At 46.1% G+C, this 14,295-nt stretch overlaps 1 protein-coding gene across 9 annotated transcripts in view; it reads left to right on the top strand.

The window, feature by feature from the left end:
- MEGF11 (multiple EGF like domains 11) overlaps window positions 1-14,295 on the top strand; it is a 2,301,522-nt gene that overhangs the window by 1,400,259 nt on the left and 886,968 nt on the right. For all 9 annotated transcript variants that reach the window (XM_069624261.1, XM_069624259.1, XM_069624260.1 and 6 more), the window contains one exon: window positions 12,908-13,154. In XM_069624261.1, coding sequence (XP_069480362.1) covers window positions 12,908-13,154 — 247 coding nt within the window. The remainder of the gene's footprint in view (window positions 1-12,907; window positions 13,155-14,295) is intronic.

Below are 14,295 nucleotides of genomic sequence, written 5' to 3'. Positions count from 1 at the left end.
TCACGTCGATACCCCGCACCACCTGATTTGCTAGACGCCATCCGCCCCTCTACTTCATGCGGCCCTGTACAGCTGTACGTACACCTTCTCTGTGCCCCTCTGCATCCGACAACGCGGTGTATATCTGTTCTGTTATTTCCTCCAAAAAAGCACTGTGTTATGCATTGTTGCTTCTCGAAGCTAGGTCCACGCTCAATAAAAACCATAATAATAATAATAATAATAATAATAATAATAATATATAGTTATCAGGAAACCGACAACACAGCTAACACTATAAAGGACCGCCTTTCCTCCATCGAAAACTGGATGAACCCAAACTTCCTAGAAAGAAATCCCAATCAAACAGAGGTTTTGGTTATGAACTCAAAGCTGAACCTATTAATGTCAACTTTTTGGCATGCAACTTTTGGCCCATGCCTAGACCCCTCGACAGTAGAGAAACCTGGGCATTATCATGGAGTTACACCTGATAGTGAAATAACAAGTCTTCTGAGTGGGTGTCACGCCGCGTGCTCGCTCGCGGGCGCCACTTACCTGTCCTGGGGTCCCGGGTCCACGGCCGCAGCGGTCTCCTCCTTCATGGAGGCTGTACCCGCGGTGGCGTCTTTCCTCACGCCGACCCGCGGTCCGGATAGGCTCCGTGGACACCGCCATCTTGCGAGGATCTGTGCATGCGCGGATCGTCAGTATTCGACGTACCGAGCATGCGCAGTGTCGGAACCTGCGTTCCAAGCCTCGCTTTGATCCCGGGCCTTAAAAGAGCACCGCATACACAGGGACAACGCGTCTCAACGCGGTTGTTACTGTGTATGCGCTGCTGGAGTCCTGGCGCCCGTGCCTCAGCCCTCCAGTTCCCTGCTCTGCCTTATCCTGCCTAGCCCTGCCTCTTCTCCTTGTCCTCTTCTTGCTCCTTGGTCCTCCTAACCCTTGCTTCCCTGTTCTGCTGGGTCCTTGCCTGCCTCCTGGTTTAGGGTAGGGGAGGTCCTGTCTGGGTTCCTAGATTAACTCTTTTCTACTAGGAAAGTGGGATTCCCCTGTCTGTCCTGCTTGTCCTTGCAGTCCTTTCTCCTTTGCCTGTCTTGTGCCCTGCCGGTACCTGTGCCTTGCTGCCTTCTTGGATGTTCCTGAGTTCAGCTTCCGCTATCTTCGGTGTCTTCATCAAGCCTTCTCAGCCAGTGGAAACACTGTCCCGACGTCACGCAAATACTGAGAAGTGCCACCCGTGGCGTTGGGAGTTGGTCCAGTGCCATCCTGTCATATATCGTCAGGAGGGGATTGGGCTAATTTCTCGCGCTACCCATTCATCGGCAATAGATACACCGACATACTGGCAACCTCAACTCCACGGTCTACAGGAAGAAAAGGTAACCAGCGATCTCGTGAAGACTTGTTTAACAGTGCTGAGATCCTGTTTTTCCACTTGTGAATTCTCAAGTGGATACTCCCCTTTTTTGATTTGGTTAATAGGTGGCACTTAAGACAAAGGTATTGCATTGGAGTACAGCTAAGTGGCCGACAACATGTGAGGAGGTATACACAGTTTATGGGCGCTGTTTAGTTTGTTTGGTTACTTACCCACCCATTGACTTCCCATAGCCATGCTAATCCCTATGGTCATTCCCACCCTTTACCTGCCCCTCACCCGAGAAAAACACTTGTGGGATCTCTTTGAGATAGCCGTATCTAGCAATGACCTCAAACCTTGGATTGCTAGTGTTATTTTTTAAGTACACAGCTAAGAGTAAGTTAATTGCAGATGTAAATGTGCTAATGGTGTAATACAATTACTTATCCACGTGTGCATTTTTGAAACTTTATTTCTATTTGTTCCTTGCACTGAAGTCCCGTTAAGAACAAGCATTGGCAAAGTCAACAGTTTTGGCTTGTGTATCGGTATGACATCAGCATTTGTCAGGGACTGTTATCATATGACAAGGCAGGAGTCAGCAACCTTCAACTCACCAGGTATTTGGGACTGCAACTCCCATCAGTCCTACAGACCATAGTCAACAGTGGGTAATCATGGGAGTTGCAGCCTAAAACATCTGGAGAGCCGCAGGTTGCACGCCCCTGTGTGAACCTAATCAGACAATTTTCCAACTGCTGCTAACTTATGTAGCACCATTATAGTAGTGCCTGGCAAAGGCCTTTCCCATGCCTACACAAAAGCCAAAACTGGTGGCTATGCCAATGCTTGTCTCTTTTCTACATAAGGCATTTCCCATAAATGCCTTTGTATCCTCTTGTCTGTATTTTGGTAAAAGCATTTACTTACGACTCCCGATTAATCTAATGGTAAAGCTGCAAAGAGTGCTGCAGAGAGGCGTAGCCGGGATTGTTTAATAATTGGGGCATGAAGCTAATGTAGTTGGGCCCACCGCAGCGACATTGACATCTGTAAATGCTCACACAACGCTGTATCCTCTCGTCTGTATTTTGGTATTAGCGTCTGCTTGGAACTCCCGATTAATCTAATGTTAAGCTGCAAAGAGTGCTGAATGCTGCAGAGAGGCTTGGCAGCGTTAAAGAAATTCAAACATATCTCGCCTGGCCTTGCATCTCTGCACGGATTGTCAGCTATGCTCGTTCTTTTCAAAACTATGTGCCTTGTGGACTCTTCTATCCCAGAAATTGCATTGATCTTACTCCTCAAGGCAGCTCAGATCCGGGTCTTCCTGTTCTCCTATAATCCCAGCTTTTAAGAAGGCCAAAATGAGAGAAAGATACTTCTCAGTACTCGGCTGCAGAATCATGAAGAGTCTTCCCAAAATCTTTTGACTTTTAAAAGAAACCTCAAAACCTTTCTCTGCAGATTATGTATTGCCAGGAAAGCCATCTAGTTTATATTTGTAAAGTCTATCCTCTACACGCTTATAGCTCCAAGAGGGGGCACAAATTCAATTTGCAAGCTACTAGCCAGCCAAAAGAAAAAGTCACTCGCCACCTCAATTCTATACATAGAAATAGCACACAATTTCTTACTCGCCAAGAGTCAAATATCACTAGCCTATGGCTAGTGGCGAGTGCACATTTTGCATCCTTGCCTCAAGATGGCTTCACTCTATGATTGTTCTTTATTTAATCCCCAAAAATACAATACTGGACCCATCGCCAGCATAGTGGTTTTACAGCTTGGAGAATTGGTCTGATAGTGGCTTATTGTGGCTCTGCCCGGGGAGACCCATACTGCGATCTGTGATGGGAAAGCAAAAGGTGGAACAAGTGAGAGGATGGAAGAAGTGTGAGCAAGATAGAAACAGACAAATAACTATGAGGTTTAACGGAGCGGAAAATGAGGGTGCATTACTGTGGTAATAGGGATACATTTGCAATCCTTGGGAGTGCATGAAGTGAACATTTATCAGGAAAATAGGGAATAACATCCTTCCCATGATGCCAAACAATTTTCCAAGAAGGCAATTTCCAAGACAATGGCCCTCATTCCGAGTAGGGCGGTAAGGGATACCGGGCACCGGTAAGGAGACTGGTGCCGGTAATCCCTTACTGCCCTACTACGAGATCCCTTAGCGGGTCCCTTCCTTAATGCCTGGTCTGACCAGGTGTTATAGACGGGACCCGTTAAGGGACCTGGCGCAAATAACGGGATTGGCATACGCCGGCCCGTTATTTGCACCCTCCCCATTCCCATTGAGCCCTATGCAAGCTCAAATGGGAATGGGGAATGGTTTGGTGAATGGAGACTTACTGGTCCTGCCAAGGTCTGACTAGAACGGTAAGTCCCCATTGCACCAAACCGGACACGGTAGCATTATTGGTGGCAGTCATGGCGCAAATAGCACCATGACTACCACCAACCTCGGAATGTGGGCCAGTGATTGTGTGGTATTAGAATTAGCATGTGGTCATGTGATGGATTCGACTTGGGCTCAAGTGTGGATGCTTCTTTACCAGATAAAGGATTTAAAACGTCCTTCCCGCTAAAGTAGGAGGTTAGTATGGGGTTGCCAAGTCGACTGACAAAGTGTCAAAAGAAAGTATAGACAATGTAAAGGTGACTGCGAGAAATATAAAGGGGAATTGGGGAAGGTCAAAAGGGGATAATCTCGAGCCTCCAAGATCCATACCTGCTAGGCCAGGTGAAGAGGAATGAGATTGGAAGGATCAATGTTGGATGATGTCAGTCAGCGATTGCCTGGTAGTCAACTTGACCTGAGGACACTGACCTCCATCCAACAAACAGGGCCAAACTAATTGGGGGATCACTGATAATGGCAATTAAAAAGGGAGAAGTGCAGGAGAGAAAGTTGAAGAAGGAAGTCCAAGTATTGCCCTCATGACCTCACTTGACTCCCAGCCCGAAGACAGAGAAATGACAGATGAACATCAGTTTTAGGCCCTTCATCGCCATCGTCGATGTATCGTAGATGTGAGAAACATTACTCTCTCAGACAGCCATTCAAACCATACCCAATCGATGATATGAAGGAGATGGAGATGTCATCAATTGAACAAGTCAACTGACCGCAATTAGAGAAATCAATGACATCATCACTGACATCACAATGTAGGTGCATTTAGACATGAAGTACACAAGCATCCACTCACAAAACTACACAAACATGCATTAGTTTACTGCATATAGACATGAAACACATGCTTATGACTCACACAGGCAGATTATTGACGCACATACATATTGATATATATATACATATATATATATATATATATATATATATATAGAGAGAGAGAGAGAGAGAGAGAGAGAGAGAGGAGGGGACGTCCTTTTCCAAAGCTGAAACTGCAAGACGCCAAGCATACGTATACCTAGCTTGCACATGCTTCATTGCCACTAGCATGGAACGCTAAAAGGATGAATATGGAAGCTATAGGCACACTGAGGTGAATGAGGAAGGGGAGACAGGCTTTGAATACTACATGGAAGGGCTGACAAGATTGCTGCAGCCAGAGGCAGGCAGACACGACGCACCTCAGCCAAGGACGAGTGGAGATGGAAAGTTCCCATTACCAAGACGATAAGCCACCTGCAAAAATTTCACGCTAAAATCCTCATAATTACAAGCAGGAGAACTCAATTTTCGTGGTCGCTACACACGTGACCTGGCAGAGCAAGACAATGCCCATTCAATCAGGGTAGACAGAGAGAAGCTGTTCCCATTGAACCAGAGGTGGAAAGATACAAGTGTTGCTCACAAATTAACAACTGAATGTACTCTCACAGGCTTAGGTGATCAGAGATGGCAAAATTAGGGAACACACAGCATCTCCATGTTCACCCCATTGCCTTGAAAAGGTACATCCAGCCTGGTAACTGTCCAGGGTCCCATGGCTGGGAGGACACACTGCCCAATCCAGAGCCACCTTTCAAAAAAGACATAGGTTGCAGGAGCCAATAGTTTCCCCACAACACTGCAACTTTGCATTCGTTATATGATGAGGTAGTCTCAGGAGGAGCCACCAGATATGGCTACCCAATAGTAGAATTACCCGTAAAGAATGTGTATATGATTCGCCTAAACTGACCAACCTGCACGCCCGATAGGTTTTGGGGACGGAACTTGGTTTTGTGACATCAGTCTCGGAAAAAAAAAACAGGTGACACACGTTCCGGCAATGAGAGTTCTGGAGAATGTATGTCTTTCTGGTGTGATCCCTGTCATTTATTGGATAATTAAGACAGTAAACTTTGCCTTATGGCTGTGTCTTCCGTTCTTGTGGCAGGGACTTTTTGATGGGCCCGAGTGTGTCTGCTGGTAATCGGGGTGACTGCTAGAGAGCTCCTGCCGCACACAGCGTAACGCATAACCACTACCTCTCAGAAACATATTTGAATGTGACAATGTTACAGGATACAACTAAGAAAAACGCATACCTACTGTGATACAAAAAATAAATGTAATGCGATGGATTGCCAATTAAAATACATAAACTTGAAAGGTTGAATAACAAAACGAATAAATGCAATATATGCATTTATATAACGTTGGGGAGAGAAAGGAGATTGTGATATACACTCCTGGCCACACCAGGACAGAGAGGGTTAAGCTCACTGCTCTGAGATAGAAACTGATCCATAGGCAATGCCCACAGAGCCAACCCAGTGGCCATTCCTTTGGGCTAATATGGGTCACTCTAATAGCACTGGTTGGTAGTTTGAACCAGAGGTCGAAGTGGGCGGGAGCGGTCGGGAGCGGTGCTCCTATACTTTTTATTTTTCAGTTTCACTGTTCGTATACTTTTATTTTAAAAAGAAACCATTCCGGAACGGTTTAGTTTTAAAATAAAAGTGTAGGAAGAAGTTGAAGCTTGCACTTCAGTGCACTGCACTGAACCTAATAGGGGTGTTTGTTTGGGGGTTTGTATTGTGTGAGGGAGGGGGTGTGGAGATGGGGTTTGTGGAGAGTGGGGCAGACTGGCAGGGAACATAGCTCCATTACTTCTTTCTGTACACTTCGACCACTGGTTTGAACCACAAAACTGATGCAGTGAGCTTTAAAATTCAATATGTACCGAAACATTTTCCCCAAAAAATGCATTCTCGGGTGCTACTCAAACACGTCTTGAAAAGTCACGCATTGTGATTCAGGATTTTGGACCATGTTGTGTAGTGCTGGGACTATTTCTTTCCCTAGTTCACTCCTGATCACAGGGTTGTATAGACCCTCCTTCTCTGCATTCCCGTGATAATGCTGGTCAACTCCTCTCTGGCGCCTGCCCAGAAGTGTGTTCTTTGTTGCTTTGTGGTGTCAAAAGCGGTAGAGGTCAAGCAAGAGAGGATGAGGGTGCCTTTCTGGTCCAACGCAGCAAACCTAATTCCTCCAGCATCTCATTTTGAAGTGGTTTACTCCAAGAAGCTCAAAGACATAAGAAGCCTAGCACTGGGCAAAGGAAAGAACCATTTGATTCTTCTAAAGTTAGGGATTTTATTTTCATTATCCCTTCTACCATCATTGCACATGAAAAACACTCGCAGTACATAAAGTAAAAAATTTCAATTTCTTATTATTTTATAATTATAATTGTTATTTCTTCAGAATTGATTGAATAAAAGTGCACGGTTTTGTTTGTACACCATGTATAGAAAATATAACCATATATTGCAAATAATCCACATGCAGTATAAAAGATATATTCATTTATCCATGTATTGGTATTACGAGTGGTAAAATAGCGGAAAAAGAGGTAAGGGGTGATGTAATATGGGGGTAAAACGCGAGTAAGAGGAAACAAGGAAACGCTGCTGTGTAGCTACAGATGCTTGTAAAGCACTTCTTCCACCTTAAAGCCATTGCATTGTTGATATCCCTCCCTTCAGTGCAGGTGATTGGCGGGGCATCTTTCTGGGCGCAGGGCATTGTATGATGTCACTTCCTTGATTAGAGTGCGTTTGTGTTGTAATGTCCTGAAACACAGGTTTAATGCAGGTGACGTTCAGTAATGGATACAACTATACAGTGGAGGAAACGAGATATCGAAGAGATGAAAGCAACATTTACATTCCTAAAATATTTAACAAATAAGAAAGGGCTGCACTTTTCAAAAGAAGAAATTCCTAGATGCAGTGCTCACATAAATAAACTGGGGTTAGCAGCTTTGTGGGATAATTAAAAAAAAATCACCCTTAAGCAGCAGTGATAGAGACAGAAGAGCGTGCGATTACAAAATGCCTGGGGAAGAGACAAAGGAACATAAAAGGCTGGGTTAGCAATGGAGGAGCTAGAGACTAGGTAGATGTCCATTGTATGGGTATGAGTGTGTGTCTGTTTGACAGGAAAGAAGTTGATTGGACACCGGTGGTAGGTTTCATCAGCCGACGTATTTTCTGTTGAATTATTTGTTTGCAAAGTCAATCTATTTCTCTCCTGACTTTAATTCTACATGATACCGGATACCTGCTGGAGATTTTCTTTCGCTGACATGTGTGTTGAGATTTCTCATAAGCTGCTTTTATATGCATGTTTTGGATCAGAGGCTTCCCTTGCCATTCTGTGGTGCCCCCATTCTTCTTTTGCCACTCTGTCCACAAGAGGGGCCCTCACCACGCCGGTCATGTAAATTATTATGACGTGGTCAGGGTGCTGGGACAGAGTGTTCCAGTTGGAATGTGCTGGCATTGGTACAGGAGGCGGTTGGTGGGAGTTGCTTGGGAAGAAGGCCGCGTTAACCCTGCGTTCGGCAGGCTAATCAAATAACCTACCTGTCAACCGGCTCCGGGCACATCCTTTCATTGACAATGAGTTGGAGGCTGTGAACCCCCCACCCGGCCCCCTGCCATTCCTGTGCCTTGGAGCGCCGGCCCTCCAGCTGGGCACCGGGTGCCGGGCTCCAGTACAGTGTGTACAGTGCCGCCTGAGGGTCAACAGCGCAGGAGGACAGAAGGGCACTGGTTGATCGTGCCTTGCGAGCCCCGATGCTTTCTGGGCACCGCAACGCAGCTCCTGACGTCAGCGAGCCTTAGAGGAAAGGCTGATTCAACGTTCGGAGACTACCGCCCCAAATGTCCCTAGCGACCAGGATACCGAGCGTCCTTGGTAATGGGGACGCGGATAGTCTGGCAACACGATATCGCAGCAGATCTCGGACAACTAGGCTACGCAAGCAATGTCTAAGCCAAGTGCCCACAGCAATAGTGTTAAGTGGTGAATTGTGTACCTGGCCTTAGTGAGTCTTTCAGCAGCCATGGCAGCGGTCAGCATGCTTCCCTCTCTCCCCCAATTCCTGGCAGAACCAGTTACGCCTCCCATTCAATGTGGCAGGTGGAAGAGCATTGTTGACACCTACCTGGTGGCTATTGGAGAGGTCACATTCGAAAGCCCTCAGGGAGCAGGCTATTTGGCTGCACAACATGGGTGCAGAGGGGTGTAGTGTGTGTGATGGACTAGCGGAACCAGTAGCAGGACAGGGCGAACAAGATGAGTTCAGTGGATCCAAAAAGGAGCACAACCTTCGAAAGACACAAGTGTTTCCAGAGGATGTAAGAGCTGCAGAGGCCTGTGGAGAACTACGTGGCCACACTTAGGACACTGAGTCACACGTCTGATTTTGGGAACCTAGCCAGGTCCTGCATCAGTGATCGATTAGTCTGCTGCATCAATAACCCGAGGGTACAGGAGAAACTCCTGATAAAAGACTTAATGATCAAAGAGACGGTTGAGGTAGTGAGAGGTGTCGAGCAGACAGTCCAAGATATGAGACAGATGAAGGGGGAGAAACAAGGCCATGAATCATGTGCGATCAGAACAGCAAGGAAGAGCCAGGATGGTTTAAAAAAGATGAAGTGTTTTAAATGCGGCAGCAACACGCATTTATCCACTAGTTTGCTTTACCCAGCAAAGTACGCAGTTTGCATCAAGTGCAAGAAGAGGGGCCATTATATGCGCATCAGCAGAGAAGGTGGAGTCAATGCTGTGGAAACTGTGGTCCCTTTTCAACGTCTGGAATCGGAGAGCATACAAATGGCTCAGGCCCAACCTCCTATGACTCAAGTTAGACATGTCTTCGAAACTTTAGCTATTACAGGTGCAAGGAAAGGTCCTATAGATGATTTTCTGGTCAATGGGACACTTTTGTCAATGAAAGTGGACAGTGGGTCTCCCTGGACTATCATTTCAGAGAAGACACATGAGGAGGAGCTAGGGGGCAAAATGGAAAACTTGAGAGAGCATGACATCAAGCCATATGCCTATGGTGAAGTCGAAATGGACCTTGTTGGCAAGTTTGAGGGCCAGATGGAATCCAAGGACAGGAAATGCATGGCTGAATGTATGTAGCCAGAAAGGGATCATTCCTGTTAGGTTGGGTTGAGCAAGCTGAGCTGGGAATTAGAATACAGGCAAACTCCAAGGAAACGGTGACAGTGGCAGAGTTGGAGGACACTTTGGTAGAGGAGTTTCCAGAAGTGTTCTCAGAGGAGTTGGGAAGACTAAGAGACTTTGTGCATCATATCAGAGTCAAGGACAATGCCACCCGAGTCATGCACAAGGACAGGTTGGTGCCTCACCGCATGAAGGAAAAGTTTAAACTGGAAAAAGGCATAATAAAGAAAATTGAGTGTTCATACGGGTTGCCGCCTGTGGTGCTGTAACCAAAAGCAATGGAAATTTGAGGGTTTGTTTAGACTTGAGAGATTGATTGATTGATTGATACGTTATTTATAATGTGCCCACACACAATTGTTTCAAGATCTCAATAGGAACATTTGGATTGACAGACATCCCTTGCCCATCATCTCAGAAGTGTTGGCTTTCTTGAGTAAAGCAACGATGTTCACGGTCATGGACTTATCTGCAGCATATCATCAGGTGCCATTGTCACCTGAGTTTCAGCATGTCACCTCCTTCATAACTCCAAAGGGGGCATTTAAGTTATGCAGAATGCCTTTTGGGCTGACAACTGCAGCTGCAGTGCTCCAGAAAATGATGGAGAAAGTTTTGGAGGGTGTGCCTAACACTGATTTTCCAGGATGATGTTCTGGTGAATGTGTCCACGAAAGAAGAATATGATGTGCTTCTGAGAGACATGTGGGATTAGAGATGCTGGTTTGACGGTTCAGCGTAGTAAGTGTAAGATAGGGGTTGAGGGTGTAGAACAATAGATCATTGTGTGTCTGCCAGCGGCATCAGCCCACAGTTGAGTTTCATTGACGCAATAAGTGAGGCCCCTGCTCCTATAGATAAGGAACAACTTAGGTCTTTCCTGGGCCTTGCTGAGTATTACCACAAGTTTATGCATGACTTTGCAGTATAATCCACTCCGTTAAGGTCTTTGTAAAAGAAAGGAATACAATTTGAGTGGCCAGAAGAGTGTGATAGAGCCTTCAAGCAGATCAAGTCAGATATTAAGGTTGCACCTCCCTTACAGACATTTTGTGTGGGCTCATTCTGACAATTCTGACGCCAGTGGATACGGATTGGGTGTGATTCAAATTCAGTGCAACATGGCTTAGGAGGAGCGTTGGGTGGCTTTCGCTTCCAGACCATTCAGGGGTGGACGTGAATTACTTGACAGGGAAGCATTACCAGTATAATGGGCGATTTAACACTTTAATAACTTTTTGTGTGGTCAGCCCTTTGTGGTGAGGACAGACCACAAACTGTTGGTCCAAATGATGTTGAGTGTGGGATAGAAAAGTGCTTTGCCAAGTATTTCCAGAGGGTTGCTAGGTCTGGAAGCGTATGATTTTTCAAGTGTTTCATATTCCAGGAGGTAAGAATGAAGTTGCTGACTGTCTATCATGTCTTCCCGTGGGGGCAGTGGCTGAGAGTGAGGACTCCAGTTGGGATGAGGTGGTTGTGGCCTATTTTGATCTAGAGTCTGTGGGACTGCAGGAGTGAAAAGTAGAGGAAAGTTGTGATGAGGTTTGAAAGGTGTGAAGGAATGGACTCTGTCTGGTTGGCTAGAGGGAGAGACTCTGGAAAGAAGCTTCGAGAGTTGAAGTAAAAGATGAGTTATCAATCATTGGAGGTAGGCTCAGGAAGGGGGTTACGATTATACTGCCTCAGGGTGTTAGGGAAAAGTTCATTGACTTGGCTCATCAGGGTCACTTAGGTGCAAGTGGCACCAAGAGACGATTGAGGCAAAGTAATTGGTGGCCATCTATGGACAACTGTGTGGGAAGGAGGGTCAGGGAGTGTATGGCATGTTCCTCTAGTGAAATAAGAAAGGTGGTTAGAAAAACGCCCCTTATTCCTGTGAGTGTTCCACTTCACCCTTGGTGCAAGGTAGCAGTGGATGTAATGGGGCCAATGCAATATTTGGGTAGTGGTCTCAGGTTTGTGTTTGTGTTTGTTTAAGGTTTTTGGAGGATGTCTTTTAGGGGGGACAATGGGGTACACTTATGTTCTGAGGCCTTGAGACACATTCTGGCGGGATACCATATAAGGCATACACACCACCCTCTATCATCCGAGGGCCAATGGATTGGTGGAGCGAATTAATAGGTTTATCAAGGGCGGTAGTCAACTTGCTATATCCACTGGATTGCCTTGGTGTGAAGTGCTTTGGCACATGATGTGGGGATACTGCACCACACCTCATTCAGTGACAAAGGTTTTTCCACTTGTGTCGCTTAAGGGGTGTGAGCCAGCAACAAGGTTGTGTCCAGGATGGCTAGGAATGGCTATCCCTGTGCTGGTGGATTAGGAGGAAATTGTCAAAGTGATTAAGGAGGTGCAGGAACAATATAAAAGGATTTTCCACTAGGAAAAGTAGGTCAAGATGTCTGAATGTTCAGTGGGGGACCTAGTGTTGATTCTGAACCCCAGACCATGACACAAGTGTCAGAAGAGCACATTTCTGGGACCTAAGAAGGTCATGGCATTGATGAATGGTGTTGTGATCATTGAAGGAGATAAGGTGTGGTTGATGGGAAGGTTGTTGCCATACAAGGGGGCAGCCAGCGAGGAAGAAATGAGTGATGAACAAGGAGTGAGTGATGAGAATGGTGGAGGTGAGGGCGAGCAAGAGAGTGAGACAGCATCGTTGTGCCAACATGATTATGTTACTATTTAAATTGTTAACCCTGCTGATTACTGGTAACTGTACATTTTCACAATTTTGTTATTTTGATTTGCATATTGTTTCTTAGATTGTTTCTCTTTTTTATATTGTTTTGAAAACACATTCATTGATGTGAGTTACCTACAGTCGTTCAGTGTTTTCCTTCAATTGTCTTTAGATTTGGGGTTGTAGTTGTAAAGAGGGGGATATTTATGACGTGGTCAGTGGGTTGGGACAGAGTGTTCTAGTTGGAATGTGTTGGGATTGGAACGGGAGGCGGTTGGTGGGAGCTGCTGGGGAAGAAGGCAGTGGTGATCCTGCGATCCGCAGGATAATAAAAGAACCTACCTATCATGCGGCTCGGTCACATCCTTTCATAAATCTTCCCATAAAATTGATCGAAACCCATGCTTGTGTCTTGCAGGTTGTGACAGTGAGCACTGGGGGCCACATTGCAGTAACCGATGCCAGTGCCAGAATGGTGCCCTCTGTAACCCCATCACGGGAGCATGCGTCTGTGCGGATGGCTACCAGGGTTGGCGCTGTGAGGAGCTGTGTGACCCAGGCACATATGGCAAAGGGTGTCAGCTCAAAAGCAAGTGCCAGAATGGAGCCACCTGTGACCACAAAACTGGAGCGTGTCAGTGTGCGCCAGGGTATACCGGAGCATTGTAAGTATTCTCCAAGGTTCTGCTTGTTTTACATTGCTTGGTGTCCGAAACTAATTATTCAATAATTCTGTATTTTTAGCACACCCACTGCAAATCCAGTCGCCTGTAGGTACTTAAATACAGGAGCATCTAAAACATGTAAGGGCTGCACATTTAAAATGCCTTTATGCCCTTTGAATAGAGGCGATTCAATCTACACTAATATCTGTTACAGTTCTCTTGGCTTAGACTTCCTCTCTTCCTCCCTTAAGTACCCTGCCCTCTACATCAATCCCTTTCTTTCAGACCAATTTTTTGCTAGGCTTTTCTGGCTCCTTCCCCCATCTCCCCGTCATGAACACACATGACTCCCTAGCTCCTTACCTGACTGAGGCCAGGTCTTGTCGCCAATCTCTCTCCTCTTCCTGCACCCTGCTAACACTAACTCTGCTGAGTAGGGCTTTCTTGATCTTAACTCAGCACTTGCCTACACCAATCGTGCCTTCACTCTTTTTCCCTTCCAACCCTGGATCGCCTGCCTAATTCAATAACAGAGAACATCCAAGAAGCCATGGATGTAGTAACCGCTGACCATCTCTGATTGCCTCTTGCAAGGAAGTCTTTCTTATTTATTTATTTGTTTACATTTTTATAAAGCGCCACACGCCCGTGGGCTTCAGAGCGCACAAAAAGACAAGACAGGGCAGACTACAAACAGTTTGGGAAACAGGCAGTTCCGCGGAAGATCAGGTGGGCACCGGTGCACTAAATACAGATTAGGCCAGGTAAACAAGTGTGATTTTATTGCCTTCTTGAAGGATGGCAGATTGACAGCCAGGCATATAGGAGCGGGAAGAATGTTCCACTGTAAGGGAGCCTGGATATCAAAGGAAGTTCTCCCAAAGCAAGCTAGTTTGTATCTGGGCTGAGTAAACGTAGGCACACGGGATGACCAAAGGTTCCTTGTGTTCACATGGGGCTTAACACGATGCCGTCTCCTCGTACCCAGATGCTGCCAAATCTTGCCACTACACAAACATCATATATCCTCCCTTCCCCATCCTTGCAAGCTCTCCTCTATGCTCCAAGCAATGAACCACCCTCACCTCAACCTCTTTCACTCTCCTACTCCCTCTCAGCTCGCACTATCTCCTCGAAAATA

The sequence above is a fragment of the Ambystoma mexicanum genome, chromosome 11 (assembly GCF_040938575.1).
Source record: "Ambystoma mexicanum isolate Mex_15411 chromosome 11, UKY_AmexF1_1, whole genome shotgun sequence".
Classification (NCBI taxonomy): domain Eukaryota; kingdom Metazoa; phylum Chordata; class Amphibia; order Caudata; family Ambystomatidae; genus Ambystoma; species Ambystoma mexicanum.
This window is presented reverse-complemented; position numbering and strand designations above follow the sequence as displayed.